The following is a 20,382-nucleotide window of genomic DNA, read 5'->3' on the forward strand; positions in this document are numbered from 1 at the left end:
CAATATTTAAAGTTAATGGCCACCCTATTGTATGGAGAAAACCAGGAACAGAACTGAATCTGAGAAATTTAAATCCAACTGTCAAACATGGAGCTGGCGGTGTAATGGTATGGGGGTGTATGTCGTCGAAAGGAGATGGAAATTTTCACATTATTGATAAAGTCATGGATAAGTATGTTTATCTGGATATTCTGAAGAAAAATCTGCGAGACAGTGCCCGAAATTTAAACCTTTCTAATACCTTTATTTTCCAACAAGACAACGACCCGAAACATAGAGCTAAAATTGTGAAGGAATATCTCCTCTATCACGCTCCAAGACAATTGCGTACTCCTCCACAGTCACCAGACCTCAATCCAATCGAACATTTGTGGGCAAAATTGAAGAAACGAATTCAAAAACACAATATTACATTGCGAAATGAGCTAATTAGTAAATTGCAGAAAGAATGGACGAAATTTATGTCGGATGACACTTAAAAACTAGTTCAGTCAATGCCCAGACGTCTGCAGGCTGTTTTGAAGAATAAAGGCTATCCTACAAAGTATTGAAGTAATGTAAAAAACTTATATTTTACTTTTTTTTTTTTTGAAAGTGTACGCAGACTTATTGGATGGAATTTCTGAGTTTTTTGAAAAAATTTAAAAAGTATTACACTGATATTATTTACTTTTTATTTAAGCTTACAATTTTAGCTAATAGAAGAAAAATATGCAATGATTAAAAAACATTTTTCTATGCTTTAAGTGCTTTTTTTAATTTAAAATTTAGTCTGTACACAGACTTTTGTAGCTAACTGTATGCAGTCTGAACTAAATTTTTTTTAGCATTTCACTTTGTGATTATTGTCATCGTATTTGTCATTATGATGAGAATAAAATCTTAATCGTTAAGGAATGTATGTGTTGGGGATATTACACCTTGTGCCTTATAATATAACACGCATGAAATCTGTGAACTAAGCATTTCATTCACCCACATGTCAACCCTCACATAGTCATTACTATGCTTTAGCCGACCAGCGGTCGAGCAGTAAAGTCGCTGAACACTGGTAGTTTGGTCCGAGGTTCGAATCCCGCGAATGAGCTGGCTGCATGGGCATTTTCGTGGTTTTCCCCATGTGTAACGTGTATATGAGCCAGTTCCCTTAGAAAGTCCTCCACAAAGGCATCCCTTCCCTTAGGCAGATAGCCCTCGTGTGATTTGCCATAATTAAATACACCAACACCATTACTATGCTTTACTGCACTGGAAGCTAACTCAAAACTTTGTTCAATGTTTTGCAGATGTTTTTTCGTTATTAGATGCAATCGTTCTAGGCCAGAATCAGATATGGAATCGTGAATTTCATACAAAATTGCATCAAATGGTACTTTAGCAGCTATTTTTGATGCAATAAAGGTTCTATCCTTACTTGAAAGGAAAAGATGACCCATATCATTTTCATGGCCTACATGTGTTTTCTGGAAATATGCACAGTATTCCTCTCGTTTTGATTTGACCAATTTTATTTTCGAAGGACAATAAGCATTAATTTTTTTACTGCCCAGTAGCTTTATGTGTCGCTTTCCAGAACTCTGTGAATGAAAATGCCCTGAACGGTGACATGTAAAATATGTAACTGTACCAGTGGCATTTGGTTTTCAGATAAATTTCGACTTTATTTTCTAAATCATCTTTCCATTCAAGAAAACGTTCATAGGATTCAAATTTTAATTCTGATGTTTCAAGTTTTACATCATGAACTTGTAAAAAGTGTTCATTTATCAGCTCATTTTCAAAATCCCCTTTACACAAAGGACATTTATACTGTCTCTTAGTTGAAATGTGATCACCATTACAACTAGAGTCACATATTTTGAGTTTGGATGTTTCACATACTTTTAAATTTAGAGACTGCAATATGTATTCATCCGTTGGATGGCATTTTACTACATGCCTTTTCAAATTAAATTTGGAAAAAATGAATTTCCCACGTCCGCATGGAAACTTGTTTGATGTAATCATATCCGAATTTGTTTGATTTTTTTCATCAGATTGAACAATTGGCTCTGAAAAGGGCTCTTTATTAAAGTGATCATTTGGTCCTGAAAAGGACCGTTTTGTTTTAAAATGATCAGAGATGTTTGATCAAATTAGCTTGTAAACACTCGACTACGAAAATTGCAATACGAGGATGTTCACTAGCTATTCTATCATTTGAGATCCCTCCCCACAACCGGAAATGACATACTACGAGCGAAGAGAGTGTAGAACTCTGGGATAGATGAGAACCCAATATCTAGGCGCTTGTCATGTACATGCGCAGATGGTCTCTGCGCAACCAGTCGTACGTTTAGCATTTTTACCAAGGAGGCTGGAAGTGGATCTTTTCGAGGAAGTGTCTACCCGTACGACGTCGGATGGCTAGCTCAAACATGGTAAAAATCAAGGAGGTTAGGTCAAGGCTGTTTTCGCAAGAACACGCAAAAAGTTTTGCAGTGCCACCTATCAGTCCGCACTAACGCAAATAATAAACGTGCTTTTATTTCTGAAGTTTCCTCATTTTGGAGAAGGCCGACTTTTTTTTTTAATTTTTTCCGTCGTTTATATAATAAGTTCTTTATTTGAATTTAGACTTTTTTTAAGAGTACATTTTGAAACACATGTATTTAGATCGATACAACTTTTTTATATGATACGATACCGGTGTTTATGAATTGTATTGCAAAACACGTGTGGTGCAGTTGGATATTTTTTAACAGATACATTTACTGGAAAATATTTTCTGAAAGTATGAGTAGTTTTACAAGTAGGGTTAATTTAGTGTGCGGTAAGAAAGAATGGTTTAGAGCACCTGAACACTATGATTTCTATCAAGAAATCGCAAGGTATACTTTGTTACATAGATTTTGTTTATGTGTCAAAATTTCATTTTCTGTTAATTTGATTTGTATTCATTGTATTCAGATCGATAATGTCAGAATAACAAAAATTCCATATATTATTTTTATACATAGACTCATTTATTTATTTCCTGAAGTAAACATCTACGAAAAGCCTGACCTGTTTTGAAGTTCTATCCGGCTTTACACTTGTCCATAACCATCCGTTATTGCAGCCCATTAATTGTGATTAACAGTGTTTGTTTATTTCTAGAATGCTGGGGATTTTATTGTATTTTAACCTTTGTATGTTACAGTTTAACTGAAATAAAGACCCATATTATGAGTGGTGAGATTCACAAATTTTAAGAGCCGGTTCGCTGGCTAAATAAGAATGAAATCAGTGGTCAAGTAATGATAAATTGCTTAATAAAATATTGAAATTCAATTTTAACATTGAACAATTAACTTGACGGAAGCAAGTTAATGCAACGGCGCCAACGGGTTCTTTCCGGAAGCGCCAATGGGTTCTCTGCGGATGAAAACCCAACTTGACGAACTTAAAATATTTATAAAGCAGTTCTGCCGAAGTGGATGAATTCCATCATTGCCTATAATTAATGAAACAAGATTATGCTATTTTGTTATTATTCCAGTTCAGTGAACTGGACAGTTTTTGATTTACTTTTAAGTTGTGATGCCTCAGCGTCATTTGTAGCTCAACAGTTAAAACTGCAAATAATGGTAGTTCTCCCTTTGTATTTTGGCACCAATAGCAGCAAGGCCCAGTTAAAAGACAGTGTAGGGCCTCAGGCTCAGAAGGTTTTAAAGTGGTTCCTGGATCAAATTCCTTGTTTATTTATTTTTATTTTTTTGAGGAAAATGAGATTCTTTCATGATTTACCACATGTCTAATATATAAGCAAGTAATTTTTCCTTTCTGACTATACCGTGAGAAATTAATCTTTGCTATGCTGTAATTTATAGCTGTCGTAATTAAAAATTAATATGCATCTGATGTCTAAGAAAATTTGATCGAAATCTCATTGCAACCATCTTTAAAACTGATATATGTATTTCTAAGAACATAATTAAATAAGGGTAACTGAATGTCATTGGTACAGTAAACTCATCTAGAGCACAGATTTGTGGAACATGATTTTGCATATACATATGCATTATCTTAATAGATTCCATTTAATTTGTCCAATGCTAGAATTTCATTCATATGCAATTCAACATTCATTTATCTGCACTGAATGCATGTGGGCATTGGCTAAGGCATAAAAAATTTTAAAGGATTACCAGCAACTGTAAATGAAGCTATAAAAATCACACAATTTGCAAAACCAGTTGCAGCAAGAATTTTCAGATATGGAAGGAGAACTCGAAGAATTAATCGAGAAAAGGTGAAAGAATTGGATAATCTTATAACACAGCTTCTTTATTTTGTTTTAACCCATTAGCCGCTGGTGTTGTGTTGACGCAATGGTCAAAATAAATGCGTATATAAATATAACTACCTAAGATATTTTATACCAGCAGATGATTTTGTGTAGGGAATATTATGAAGATTATTTCTTTAAAAAAATATTTGCCTTCAACAATCATTTTGTTTATAATAATTAATCTCATACTTTAAGCAAAATTTTGGACCGGGTATTTTTGCTGAAAATATTTAACGAAAGAATTGCCATCTTTATGAGTGATCTATTTTTAATCAAGGTCACCGTTTATCAGAACATTGCATCAGTCAGATGTTTATATTTGTGTTGGGTGTTGGTGTATTTAATTATGGCAAAGCACACGAGGGCTATCTGCCTAAAGGGAGGGGTGCCTTTCGTGGAGGACTTTCTAAGGGAAACTGGCTCGTATACACGTTACACATGGGGAAAACCACGAAAACGCCCATGCAGCCAGCCCGTTCGCGGGATTCGAACCTCAGACCGAACTACCAGTGTTCAGCGTCTTTACCGCTCGGCCGCTGGTGGGCATATTTGTGTTGGGAAGGAAGGGAAAACGGGCGTTGCGCTGACACGACTTCAGCAGGAAACGAGTAGTCAATCTCCTTTTTCACTCATTCTTGTTAATCTTTGGATTATGGTAACTTGGCTAAAATTTGGCGACCAACCCTGCTACAGCAACCTGCTAGTTTTTGTTTGGACGCCATTTTGTTTTCACAAAGTAAAGGCATTTTTTTTTTTTTTTTACTCAACATTTTTTTCCAACAATCTGCTACCCGAATTACGCTTATGCTAGAACTTTTATGGAACAAAAGTGCTTAATCATGACGAAGATTAGGTGCGAAATTGGGAAAAAGTGTAGAATCGCCCACTGCTTGCCGCATTTTTAAGAATTGCACATACACGGTATCATCCATGTACATGTCGACCTATTTTCACTTAAAAAAAATCCCAGAATTGCACAAAAATGGCATTGCGCACACTCTTGACTTTATCCATGTACACTGCTAAAGTCCTAGCTAGTAACCTTTATCGCCTTACCAAAATGTTGCCAAACTACCTGTTACCATATTCCAAAGATTAGCCCTCATTTTTTTTCAATGTTCTGGTTATTTAAAAATGCCTAGAATGAGGTATCTTACATTAGAAGAAGCCCTTCAAAGATCTTTTGATGAAGAAACAGATGGTTATAATCTTAATAATGACCAGAATGAAACTGATATTGTTGTTGTTCCAAATGTTACCAAAATGTTGCCAAACTACCTGTTACCATATTCCAAAGCTTAGCCCTCATTTTTTTCAATGTTCTGGTTGTTTAAAAGTGCCTAGAATGAGGTATCTTACATTAGAAGAAGCCCTTCAAAGATCTTTTGATGAAGAAATAAATGGTTATAATGTTAATAATGACCAGAATGAAACTGATATTGTTGTTGTTCCCCCAGAAATTGCAGAGGCTAGTGACGAAGAAGAAAGGAATGGGATTGTTTTAAATAGTGAAAAATGATATTTTACCTAATGATACTGCTGAGGAAGTTGAAATTCACGTAAGAAGTAAGCTTCAGCCTTCTAAAAGCAGTTATAGTCATACTAAAAAGTTTAAAAAGCAGAAGACTGAAATCTTGAAGTGAATAAAAAAGGAACTGTTAGTTATGTCTCAGGAAGAACATGAAGAAAGAGATAGAAGAGAAATTATAAAAGACAAAACACAAGGTAAAACTAGTGCACAGATTTTCGATTTTCTTTTTGGTTTAGACATTTACTCTCTTCTTGTTGAACAGACAAATATATACACTCAGAAAAAAAAAAACATTGCTCAGAATTTATTGCATCTGAAGCCTATATGAGAAGATTTATTGGAATATTATTGTTTACAGGATATCATTCTTTACCTCAAGAAAAAAATTATTGGTCTTTTGATAAGAACATTTCTGTTCCTGTTGTACAAGAATCGATATCACGTTTGCAGTACAGGAATATGAAGCAGAATTTGCATTTGACAATAGTCAAATTGACAATACTGATAAATTATATGAGGTGAGACCGTATCTAAACTTACTAAATATCACCACTTTTTACTACTGGAAATATACTCTTTTATATTTCAGACGGGAGAATGCATTATTCCTTTTGAAAACTCCTATTGAGAGTGTAGAATTAGCCAGAAATAGATCAGCAACAGGAAGACCTAGTAAATTCAGCATTAAAAAACCATTGCATAGAGATGGTAGACATTTTATCGTAAAGTCCGTTGATAACAAAAGACTTTGTTGTGAAGAGTACCATAGCCAGACTGTTTACAGATGCAAAGTATGTAATGTAGCTTTACATCATGATTGTATTTAAGCATTTCATGCTTGAATCTTTCAATTGAAAAAAATCTGTATTTGTTAAAGAAATACAATGTTTATTTTAATATTAAATTAATTGCAAGTAAAGTGATTTGTAAATTTATAAAACGTTATACAGCTAAAAAGTAATCCTGCGTTCCACTCAAAAGAAACATTACACGAGTACAATCCTACTCTCTAAACATCCGTAGTCTTACACTCGCTTTTTCCACAGGTAAGAGCATTTTTTTTATTTTCAATGTAAATTTATGTTATAAATGCTTAATTTAATATTTGTTATTATTTTCATGAGAAAGAAACATTCCTTGTAGTTTTGGCGGTTAATGGGTTAAAAAAGGATCACATTTCGAAATTCTGTAATCAAACCACATTATGCTTTTTTTTATCCACCATTACAAACATTACAAAATCACATTCAGGCTCTTGAGACCTGGCTAATCAACTGGAAGATTTAAATTAATGCGAAGTCTACTGCTATTATTGCCACTAGGAAGAAGAAAAGTATTTGAAATGTTCACCTATGTGGAACTGCATTGCTTGAGCTAGATGCGTCATTTATCTCGGTTTGATTCAAACTTTCAGAGGTCCGAAGCACATAAAACATTTTGGCACCTGCATAATTTATGCCCTTTTTTTTTTATCCATTCCATCATCCTCGATCTTGGTTGGCATGCACCATATATTTATTCCATAGTAAAATCGACACCAGGAAATTTTAGTGGGCCTCCTTTCCTGAGTTTCTAAGGATCATTATATGATGCCCCTTTTCTTTGATGCCTAAGCATGTGCTTATTTTGCTTAATGGCTGATCCAGCTGTGAACAATGTTTTATCTATAGATAACAAGTTACTCATTTACTAACTGTTTACTAAGCTATGCCTAATTTGGGTCTTGTCTTATAAGACCAATCAGAAACAACTTCAAGTTATACAAAACTACATCCTCAGACCAATATCTAGATGTCAAACAGGAATTAGCGGATTCGTAAGGAACTGGGCATAGCCCCATTTTACTGTTACCATCATTTGGGACATAACAATTTTCATCAGACCTTCAGAAATACCAGCAACCATCTTCAGTAAACTCTCTGTGTTTCGTACAGCTGCATATTCTAATTTTTGTCATATATACTCTAAGACCAAAAAAAAAAGATGCACCATGAAGGAATAATGCAAATTGGACACTAATTGATATGCATACAGGTTTTGACAGAAAATGCAAAATTTTGAATTTTGGCAGCCAATTAATGAACATGTGGCGCTGCAGTGCATCTTAAATGCACAACTGGTAGGATATTAAAGAGGAGAAATTTTGATTCCAGGTCATAAATTCTTGCAAATTTTATTCCATGTACTCAGGTAGATGGTAACTATGTCTCTTATACAGGTGCTGGTATGTCAGCATTTAAGAGAAGATGTGTAGTTGGGTTCAAAGAAGCCAATTGGTCTAATCAGCAAATCTCTTGACATTTGGATAGGAGCGATGCTACTTGAAACGTGAGAACCGATCAATCATCAGAACAGCTTATGCTTACATTTCAGCAAGATAACGTCTGCCTGTATGCAGCGACTGTTCCTACTGCTTGTCTTCATGCTTACCCAACCAAACTTTGGCCACCAAATCTCTGTATCTCTCCACCATTAGAATGTTCGGAGCATTATGGGCAGGTCTCTCCAACTAGCTCGGGATTTTGATGATTTAATGCACCAACTAACAGAATTTGATGCAATATCCTACAGGAGGACATCCACCAACTCTATCAATCAGTGCCAAACTGAATAACTGTTTGCATAAGGGCCAGAGGTAGATCAACGCATTATTGACTTGTTAAATTTGTAAAGCTTTGTCCCTTGAATAAATCATTCAGTTTTTCTAAAATTGCAATCATTTATTTTTCTTTACATGTACACTGCACACGCACAAAAAAAAAAAAAAAAAAAAGGAACAGTTCTACATGTCTTGTTCTACTGGGTCAATTGACGAAATTCAAATTGTGTTTTCCGCGTGTCGAAAGTGCGACTTAGGATATATATTAGGTTTATATATAGCTTTCTTCTAACATAGGTATTTTGACACAAAATTTGACTTTTTATGGAATAACATGGCAATGTTTTTCCATATTTCGATTCTACGACTCAAACTATGCCTGGATATTAAATTTTGTAATATTTGGTCAAAAATATATGGAGAAGTTTTAAAATTTATCTTGGCTAATTTTTTTTTCTGTTTTGCACCAAGAATAATTCATTTGGCGAACTTCTTAATTTATAACAACATATTTTCCTTTCCTTTTTCTTCACTGCCCACGAATGGAAAAAAGTCATTGTTCACACTTTCAAATAATTTTAACAAGGTGCGTAAACCACATTTTCGTTATTATTGCTCATAATAAATACGCCAAATTTCAAGATGTGCCGAAATGTAAATTCATGTATATCTTAGGAAATTTTGAATAAAAAAACTCTTAATTTTTTGAAGGTATGGTTAAAAAATACGGTTGATCTTTACAATATGGTAACTGGTAGTTTGGCGACATTTTGGAGGCGATAAAGGTTACTACCTGGCACTTTGGTAATAATGTGAGCAGTGCACAGTTCCGATTACGCATTATTTTGTGTGAGGGAAATGAGAGATCATGGGATATGTCATGTGATATTAATGGACGAATTACGGTTCTTTAATCGGAAAAGGGGGGAAATCGGGAAAAAATCTGGAAATTTTGTATTTGGCTTTATTCTGTGTTGTGTGAAACAGTGTTCGTGAATTTTTGGATCCCATGGCCGTAACTAAAGTGAATTCGAAATGGGTATTTATGTATGTATTAATTTAATGTATGTGCTCATTTATATTTTAAGTAGTGTTTTTGAATTTAATTATATTTTAATTAAATGATAGTTATTTTGTGAATTTTATGTTTGTAGGAATTTGGTATACGTTTTAGTTGAAGTAAACGTGCATGGAAATAATTTAAATATCTGACAATAAGTATTTGTAATGGTTGCGGTATGAATTCGTTGGTGACGTGTATAATGTAATAGATGATTTAGAGGTAAAAGTTTTTGGATATTTTATTTATTTTATATGTGGAAATGTTCATATTTGGAAAGGGTAAATACTTTTTCGCGATCAGGTAATTTCATATATGTTCTTTTTACCGGGTTTAAAGATTGAGAAAATTGTCATGTATTTTCGTGAAATTTTTCTAATTTATGAGAAAAAAAGCAGTGTACATGGATATAGTGAAGAGTGTGCGCAATGCCATTTTTGTGCAATTCTGGTATGTTTTTTTAAGTAAAAATAAGTCGGCGTGTACATGGTTTATGTGTATGTGTTATTTTGAAAAACGCGTAAGGAGTATGGTATTGTGCACTTTTTCCCAATTTTGCAGTGAATATTTGTCATGATTAAGCAGTTTTGTTAGATAAAATTTCTAGCATAAGTGTAATTCGGCTAGTAGATTGTTGGAAGAAGTGTTCAGTAGATAAAAAGAAAAGAAACATGTCTTTACTTCGTGAAGACAAAATGGCGGCGGGAAAGAAAAATAGAGGGTTGCTGTAGGAGAGTTGGTCGCCAAATTTTCGCCAAAAAAACGACAAGTTACCATAATGTAAAGATCAACCAAAAATACATCTACTTTAAGATAATGGCAAAACATGTATAGGTTATAATTCAAATTTTTTTTTGAAAAATTTAAAAATACAAATCTTAAAAATAAATCATAAAAATGGGTGAATTTTATTTGGAATTAGAAGAATAGTATATTAGAAGAATTATCATTATTATTAGAAGAATGCTATATATAAATCTGATACATATCTTAAGCTGTGTTTTTGAGACATGAAAAATGAAAGTTTAATTTCATCAATTGGCCCACTAGAATGGAAGATATAGATTGCAGATTTTTTTTGCAGTGGGCGTCGGATCTACTGATTTTTCATCCCATTTGGAAAACTCCTGCTTGGTGCATCATTTTTTTTATGTCTTAGAGTGTATTATTTGTGTCGTGTATTTTTATCATGGTGTAAGCACCTGCCACTCTGCTTTTGATTATTATAATTGCATATTTTTAATTATGTTGCTGTAACTAAACTACTACTCCTCCTCCTACACACACACACACACACACATATATATATATATACATACACAGGTTGATTCGCTTAGGTGTGTACAGACTTCTGGGAGAAGTGGGTTACTCAAGGATAATTTGGAATTGCATAGTAACATAGGAATAGAAGCACAATCCTCATGTGCTAGTGCGCCAAGAAGAAAACACAAGAAATGAAAGAGTAATGTAAAGAATAATATTTTAATCAGCAAATTGTTACAGTTGCCATATTCGAAGGTCACAGGAAGTGTTTGAACTTAAAGTCACCAGTTATGATACAAACATGACACTAGTACAGCATAGAATCATTTAGTTCTTGGAATTTAATGGGACTCTCATGATAGATCGCATTAGCTATGTTAATGCATGCTACAAGATCTGCCTCATTAGTCATGGGTGTTTCATACACCAAGCTCTAAAGATACCCCCCCCGAAAAAAAAAAGAAATCTAGGCAAGACAAGTCTGACAAACATGCAGGGCAATGAATAGGACCACCACAAGCAATCTACCTTTGACTAAATGCTGAATTCAAGTGTTGCTGAATAGAAAGAGTGAAATGAATTGGGGTGCCATCATACTGGAACCACATATCGTTGTGCTATTGTTGCTTTTCTCGTTTAAGAATCCAAGCAAAGCTTCCTCCAATACATTTACATATCTGCTTCAATCAAGGACCCTCCATGCCATCAGCAACAAAACAGGAAAATGCTCTTCAATTTGAAAAACTGCAGAACTTTCTGGATGATCTAATGTTTAAATCTGAAAATGAAGAAATATAATTGTCCCGTATAAGATAGCAATACTAAACAGAGATATTATTTATACAGAGCTTTTGGATTTGTTTTTTGAATGTGGTGTTTTAATCAAATTATTCTTATTAGAAATTAAAAGACTGGTTTTCTGCGTTGAAAGAATTACAACAGTATATTCAGGAAGTAAATATATATGCAGGGTGTAACAGAATTGGTGGTCAAACATTTTAAGAGTTGATAGAATAGGACAAAAGTAACATTCAATATAATGTGTGGTGGAATATGAAATATAAATGTGGAAATGCCCTAAATGTGAAGAACATGGAAAACAAAAAGTCATTTTAACCACTGATATTTTCAAGAAATGTTTGATATTTATGAGAAATGTTCAAATTATTCAAAGGAATTACCAGCAGTCACAAAACATGCATCATAGTGATGATGGATCTCATTTATGAAATGCAGACTTACTCTTCTTATCACCAGAATGTATGCCAGTCATTTCATGTTGCAATGCATGCTTTGCAGTTGGTGGTCATACATTTGAACAATTCTTTAAATATCAAACATTATTTCATATAAATATCCATGATTAGGTTAGAGTAGATTTAAGGGTGCCACTTGGATTATCGCTAAGTTTTTTTTCATTTATGGTAACCTGAGTAGTTGAATGCTACGGAAACCTATTATGATGTAATTGGGTGAATTTGAATGATAGGAAAAGATTTGGAAAGCAAAAGAAGCTTGTTTGTTAGATTTTGGACAAGAAGTACATTGTTATTTTGTGGTTTACACGATAAAATGGCTGAATGTGGTTAGACTAATTTGAAGTTTCTGTACGATTTGGAACGAAAAGGAAAAAAGCATCAATTGACTGGTGTGTATATGAAGGTTTACTTAGTAGCCATTATAAGTGTCCTGTTTGTAGGAAGGAAATGTGTATGGTCGAACGTGGAAAGATACCGCCACTACGGAGGATATTTTTTACTCTTATTTTTGTGAATTTATGTAGCAACGCCTTTATATAGATTATAGTTCACAGAATTTTTGGAAGTTTTGGGATTCTGTTAAGGAATTTTGTTTAACTGAGACACGGAAATAATTTGTAAGTAAGGTAAGTGAATATTTCCTTTGTGTAGTGCCAAGATGGATTTCCTCTTTTATGTTATTTCATTGTTTGATTTAAATGCGGTTTATCGAGATTATATATTTTTTGTAGACTGCTCTTTTGACTTTTTAAGTGAATATGGATTGATGTGTACATGGACAAAGTCAAGGGAGTGCATAATGTCTAGCCTGTGCAATTCTCTGATTTTTTTTATGTGAAAATAGGTCGATGTATACATGGATAGAATCAAGGGATTGCGCAGTGCTAAGTTTGTGCAATTCTCCGATTTTTTTTTTTTTTTTTTTAAGTGAAAATAGGTCAGTGTGTACATGGATACCGATTTTGTGTAATTCTTTGACTTGTTATTTTGTCTTTGTGTAGCAGCGATTTTTGGAGTAAAAATCACCACTACACAAAGCCAAAATAACAAGTCACAGAATTGCACAAACTCAATGTCCATGTACCACCAAAAATCGCCAATTATTACCAAGGTGCATCCGTAAATATATTTTTACCCCATGATTAAGATAACTTCCCCCCCCCCCCCCGTTCTTTATATCTACTGTGTGTCCGGCTCTGCTCTCACCTGTCACCTGTGTTTCTGCATTCACATTCCAACACATATTGTATAACATTTATTTATTTTAAAAATGCCAAACTTCCACAGTGCTTAAGCCATTAGTTCGCAGGCTGTCCATTACTTTTTAACCATGTCCTTATATCGAGAAAGTGCAATACAATTATTTAAATGTTCATAATTCTTAGGCTGATTAGAGTTGCACAAAATACAGTTTGAGGAATTCGCGACTCCAATTTTGTAGAGGTGGTCTCACAAACAGTCATGTCTGGTCAGATGTCTAAACAGAGTTACTGCTTTCTTTCTTGGAAAATTGGGTGTGAAAGTTGTCTCTTCTTCCTGAATCCTCCTTCTCTTATCCATAGCATGTTAAATCATATCCTGCATAAAAATTTTTTGAAGAGTAAGGTTAAAAACAATTTAGTCATATGAAAAGAAAGTGGTCAATTAATGCATTGCATTATCAAAGTTCCTTTCTTAACAAATGTATCAGCTTTTGTATTGCTCATAATTCCACAGTGGGCTGAAATCCATTAAAAAGAAATTCTGTGTGCTATTGCTTTAAGCAAAGACTAACAGTTTAAGATTCTTTGGGAGCTATTTTGATTATTCAGAAGAGCTTGAAGTGCACTTTTGGAATCTGACTGTATAACTACCTTTACAAAAGAGTAGCTAGGAACTGATAGTTGTTGAATAGCCACAACAATGACTTCGATTTCCCCATCAAAGGCAGCAGTAAGAGGGCCCATTGGTAAGTAGAAACTAAAAAGCTCGCTATGGATACCTGCTCCAGCACTGCACGCTCTCTCTAACATAGAGGCGTCAGCGTACACACACAACCACTTATTTTGAGGATAGCAAGCCCAAATAGTTTCCATTGCAATAGATCTTAATTTTGAATTGCTCATTTTCTTTTTTAACAATTGTTTGAATAAGATCAAGATTTATATTCAAATTCAAAAACTTCAAGGAACAACATGGAGAGGTAAAATTAGATAATCTCCATTCAGTTCCAAAGCATCAGATTTTCTCTAAGCAGCTTGTATAAAGCCAATTTTAGTTTTAAGATTTCTAAAAATTTCATTATTAGAATTCTTTCAAAAAGTGTGGTCGTACAAATGTACCAGCTTCTGGTATAATAGGATCGCTTTTCTATTGTTAAAATCATGAACAGTTTCTAAACCGGTTAAAAGCTACATTGAAAGAATGGGAGTAGATCTCACTGCCCCAGTAATTATGCCCAAGGCTTGGTTCTGGAAGACTTCGAGGATATGGACTACATTTTCTGGAGCCATGATGAGGATTTTGCTACAATAAACCAATAATTGGTTGAACGTATAATTTGTTTTAGGGTTTTTTTTTTTTTTTTTTGTGTGTGTGTGTGTGTGTATATACTATATATATACAGTCAAATGTCGTTAATTCGGACACCCATAATCCAAAATGATCTATAATCCGGGCCTCAAAGCTACAAACTTTCTGCGCATGCGTCGTGTTGGCGCACATTTACGGTCACGAATATGCGTGTACGCATGTGCACAATACGTTTATGCATGTACGCTTAATGTATAACGGATGGTATAAGCTGAGCTAAAATTATCTAATTCAGTTAATGTTGCAGATTGCGTTGTTCCTTAATCTTCGAATTGGATCCGGCTTATTATTTTTTGCAGACTGTTAGAGCAATTTTATAAAAGAGCTTGAACTTTTGATTATGTCAAATAGAATTTCCGATATATATTTACTAATATGTAAAGGATCTACAAAGCGAAGGTATGTTTTGAAGTCCAATTAACAAAACAGGAAGTGCTGCAAAATATGACCTAACCATTCCAAAATCTGTTTATCAATTTCACGCTGCTCTGCGGCGGGGGGAGGGGGAAACGCCGCGGTATGCAATGAATTGGAAGTTGATCTGTCAGCACTATCCTTATCTTCAGGACAGATGTTTTCATTTTATTTGGCTTATAATTCCTTACTAAATGTAGTATTTCATCTCGATGTATTCCGTCTTTGATATGATTTAAATCAAATTCCTCGTCATTATAATTTGCTTTCAATAGTGAAGAATGTGACACAGAGGTTATTGAAAACGAAAAAATTTCGATTGACATATTAGTCTGTATTCTCGTCACAGCAATTATAGGACTTGAAAAGCGGAACTTTGTAACTGAGAAAGAAATTATGTCTGTTTATAGAATTAAAGAGAAAGTATTATCACATAAAACGAAGCAACTTAAACAACTTACATTGAAAGAAATGTTTAATAAAGTAAACAAATAAATATTAAGCTTTTTTTTTTTGTAAATTTTCATACCCTTTAGATCATAATTGTTCTTTATTTTATAAATTACGGTTTCATATTTTTAATTTTATAATTTCTGCATGCCATCTTACCAGATTTAAACTGATTATCTATAATCCGGAAAAATCGATAATCCGGAATCGCCGAAGTCCCGACGAGTCCGGATTAATGACTTTTGACTGTATATATAATGTTATATGATCTTAAATTCATTTAGTGCGAAATCGTGTTATTCTACTACTTGCACAATAGCTGCAAAGTAAGTTAATAATAATTTATTTACTAAAGAAATATTGCTTATATTATCTTCTAAGATTAATTTTAGTAGAATTATCTACAAAGAGTGAATCCATAGTTAGTAAGTTTAATTCCGAAAACTGTTTTAAAGTAACTTGAATGTAAATTGTTAAAAATGTTTAACGGGGACTTGAATTAAATCATGAATAACAAAATTTCAATTGTAAAAAGAAATTAAATTAAAAGCAAGTAATCATTGCCATTGATCGGAAATTAGTTGACTTTTCAAAGGGAACAAACCAACTCCTGTTCAATAAACAATAATTAAGAAATACATACAAAGGTGTTTCGTCCTTTACTCAAGTAATAAGTCGATGCCAAACTGGCAATTTAAGTTAGGCCAAATATTTTTTTGAATTGAAGGGATCAAGAACCAATGAAGAGGACTAAAGAAATTATTCTGATTAAGCATTTTCGCTAATTCAATTTTGAGTGAAAAGCAATTTATGCAGTAAAATTGATAAATTACTTGAGTGATTGTCCCCCGACACCTCGTGTTTATGCATTTTAATTCAAAACTATTTGTAAAAAATTAAACATTGGAAATTGGCATTATGAAATAGAAGTAATTGAAATAAACATTAGAAAATTACGAAATATAAGAAATATAATGAAATCTTTGCAAAAATAAATCAAAAAATAAAAATAAAAATTGAAATTTAAAATTCTTATTATATATATTTTAAAATAAATAATTCTTATTATATATATTGTAAAATAAATAATTCTTATTATATATATATTTTAAAATAAATAATTCTTATTATATATATTTTAAATGAAATAGAACTCAAAGTAATTGAAATAAGCATTAGAAAATTACAAAATATAAGAAATATAATACAATCTTTGCAAAAATAAATCAAAAAATAAAAATAAAAATTGAAATTTAAAATTCTTATTATATATACAGTCAAAAGTCGTTAATTCGGACACCCATAATCCGGACCTCAAAGCTACAAACTTTCTGCGCATGCGTTGCGTTCATGCATGCGCACAGGCGTTTAAGAGTGCGCGTAAGACCGTTACGGCTGCGAATATGTTTGTGCACATGCGCGTTTAATGCGTAACGGAGGTATAAGCTAAGCTAAAATTATCTGATTCAGTTAATGTTGCACATTGTGTTGCTCCTTAATCTTTGAATTGGATCCTGCTTATTATTTTTTGCAGACTTTTAGAACAATTTCATAAAAGTAAGCTTGAACTTTCGATTATGTCAAATAGAATTTCCAATATATATTTACTAATATGTAATTTATATCTACAAAGCGAAAGTATGTTCTGAAATTCGAAATCTGTTTATCAATTTCACGCGGCAGATTGGAAGTTGATCTGTCAGCACTATCCTTATCTTCAGGGCAGATGTTTTTATTTTATTTGGCTTATAATTCCTTACTAAGTATAGTATTTCATGTCTATGTACTCGGTCTTTGATATGATTTAAATCAAGTTCCTCGTCATTATAATTCGCTTTCGATAGTGAAGAAAGTGACCCAGAGGTTATTGAAAACGAAAACATTTCCATTGACAAATTAGTCGATATTCTCAACACAGCAATTATAGGACTTGAACAGCGGAACTTTGTAACTAAACGAGAAATTATGTCTGTTTAATAGAATTAAAGAGAAAGTGTTATCACATGAAACGAAGCAACTTACATTGAAATAAATGTTTAATAAAGTAAACAAATAAATATTAAGCTTTTTCTTTTTGTAAATTTTGATACCCTTTAGATCATAATTGTTCTTTATTTCATAAATTATGGTTTCATATTTTTAATTTTGTAATTTCTGCATGCCATCTTACCAGATTTAAACTGATGATCTATAATCCGGAATCGCCGAAGTCCCGACGAGTCCGGATTAACGACTTTTGACTGTATTTTAAAGTAAATAATTCTTATTATATGTATTTTAAATTTCAATTTTTATTTTAATTTTAATTATTTATTTATAATTATTTTAAATTTCTGTAAAAAATTGAAATTTAAAATTCTTATTATATATATTTTTAAATAAATATTTCTTATTATGTATATTTTTAATTTCAATTTTTATTTTTATTTTTTGATTTATTTTTGCAAAGATTGCATTATATTTCGTAATTTTCTAATGTTTATTTCAATTACTTTGAGTTCTATTTCATAATGCCAATTTCCAATGTTTAATTTTTTACAAATAGTTTTGAATTAAAATGCATAAGCACGAGGTGTCGGGGGACAATCACTCAAGTAATTTATCAATTTTACTGCATAAATTGCTTTTCACTCAAAATTGAATTAGCGAAAATGCTTAATCAGAATAATTTCTTTAGGGCTCTGCATTGGTTCTTGATCCCTTCAATTCAAAAAAATATTTGGCCTAACTTAAATTGCCAGTTTGGCATCGCCTTATTACTTGAGTAAAGGACAAAAACACCTTCATATTTATTTTTTAATTATTGTTCATTGAACAGGAGTTGGTTTGTTCCCCTTGAAAAGTCAACTAATTTCCGATCAATGGCAATGATTACTTGCTTTTAATTTAATTTCTTTTTACAATTGAAATTTTGTTATTCATGATTCAATTCAAGTCCCCGTTAAACATTTTTAACAATTTACATTCAAGTTCCTTTAAAACAGTTTTTGGAATTAAATTTACTAACTATGGATTTACTCTTTTTAGATAATTCTACTAAAATTAATCTTAGGAGATAATATAATCAATATTTCTTTAGTAAATAAATTATATATATATATATATATATATATATATATATGGCCTCGGCTAGCTGAAGGGTTCAAATTATCAAAATTTTAATGAGTCACCAAATCTAGTAAACACACATTAGAGAAAGAATTTTGTTTACAAAGAAGAGTAATCCAAATGGGAACCAAATATCTGCCATTGGTACACACTAAAAATACGGATTTGTTGACATGTTGCCTAATTGACGCAAGATTTATAATCATTGTGGAGTGGAGCAATATTTATAAAAACATGGGTTTAAAACTAGAGCAGCTTTCATAACAAATATGAAGTTTTCATAAAATTGCCCGGGTATGTTATAGAATTTTGAAATTAAATATTAGGAAATTTGAAACCAGTAAACCTGGGCATTTTTAAGAAATGCAGTATTTTTTTAAAAAATTTGTTAGATCTTGCTCCCATGTATTGTAAATTAGGAAAAGTATGAATTCATTGTTTTCTATTATAGGTCATCCTATGCTGATATGCTACATGATACTGAGAGAGTAAGAATTTTTTTAATATATCATAGTTTTAAAAAATATTTTAAATTATGGTGTTGTTTAATATTGCCAAAGAGTTAAAATATGAATAAAAGAACTTTTGCTATTTATAATAAGGCAAGTTTTCTAGCATTTTAAAGATTTTTTATTACAGTTTTTTAAATTACACAGTATCAGCTGTGAAGTAAATTGCAAAAGGGCCTTGACATTTAGTCTTTTGTTGTTGTCAGTACTTTTTTGGTAACAATCTTGATTTAACTTTATTTAGTATCTTCTACAATGAAATGTTTGTTTTGGATTTCCTTTTTTTTTTATACTGTATTTTCTGTTTCATCAAACAAAGTTAGGTACTTAAGTATTGTCCCATGAACTGTCAACCATTAAGTAGCATGATTTAGCACCAATTATACATGAGCCCAGCAACACATTCTTAACATCTGTGCTTTCATCTGATGCATCTCAACCAATTCTGGATAAGATGCATTTTGTTTTTATGGATATAAATTAGCTGCTATTGCTATATTTTTTCCCTTGCATTTTGAAAAAACAATTATTAGAATTTATGACCTCCCTTCTACAAAAGAACTAACAGTAGATTATTTTCAAGATTATGAGATCCTACCATAAAAAAAAGTTGTGTATTAATGGGTACTATATGGTAAGCTGAATATGCTGACAAAAAGGTAATAGATTGGAATAATTACCTGTGGCAAGTTTTGCTCATAGTGTTCTAAAGAGGGTTTCTGGTAAAATCAGAGGGCTTAACAAAATAGTAGAAATTGGCAAAAGCCCCTTCTCAAGATGCATAAATGAAGCAGGTCAGACACTGATTGTTTATTAAATAAAGAGACATTGGTTTCTTCAGAATTCGGAAGAACACATCGGCAACTTTAGTGGGATCTCTGCCAGCTTTCATGGTTTGATGGTAACGAACTCTCATGGTTGACGGAACAATATGCAAGTATCTAAATTTGATATTTATTTTAGAAAACCTCTTATGATATCTGTATGTAACTGGAATTACTGTGTTTTTTTTCATTCTGAATTTATCATGCTATTTCTGATTAAATTCTTATAAGTATATAAATCTTACTTGTGAAATGCAACTTAAGTGCTAAAATATATCCCATTATATACTCTAGTACAGGCTGATTTTATTGTATACACTAAGTAACATAATAAACTAAAAAAACTTTAATCTGAAGACAGTTACTTTGTTTTATTATTACTAATATTACATTATAAGAATTAAATTCTCATTTGTTACTATAACATGCTGTATATGAAAACAGTTTCTCAAGGGATACTCATTTCTTAGAGATTTAGCTAT

At 32.3% G+C, this 20,382-nt stretch overlaps 1 protein-coding gene across 1 annotated transcript in view; it reads left to right on the plus strand.

The window, feature by feature from the left end:
* Nucleotides 1–2,413: 2,413 nt before the first annotated feature.
* The window catches only part of Art7 (arginine methyltransferase 7), a 98,766-nt gene continuing 80,797 nt past the window's right edge, over nt 2,414–20,382 (plus strand). Inside the window, exons 1-2 of the mRNA XM_035352940.2 lie at nt 2,414–2,870; nt 19,019–19,055. Coding sequence (XP_035208831.1) covers nt 2,695–2,870; nt 19,019–19,055 — 213 coding nt within the window. The 5' untranslated portion in view covers nt 2,414–2,694. The remainder of the gene's footprint in view (nt 2,871–19,018; nt 19,056–20,382) is intronic.

Source organism: Stegodyphus dumicola, chromosome 8 (genome assembly GCF_044657685.1).
Source record: "Stegodyphus dumicola isolate Sdum_Otavi_A_Nest chromosome 8, ASM4465768v1".
Taxonomy (NCBI): Eukaryota; Metazoa; Arthropoda; class Arachnida; order Araneae; family Eresidae; genus Stegodyphus; species Stegodyphus dumicola.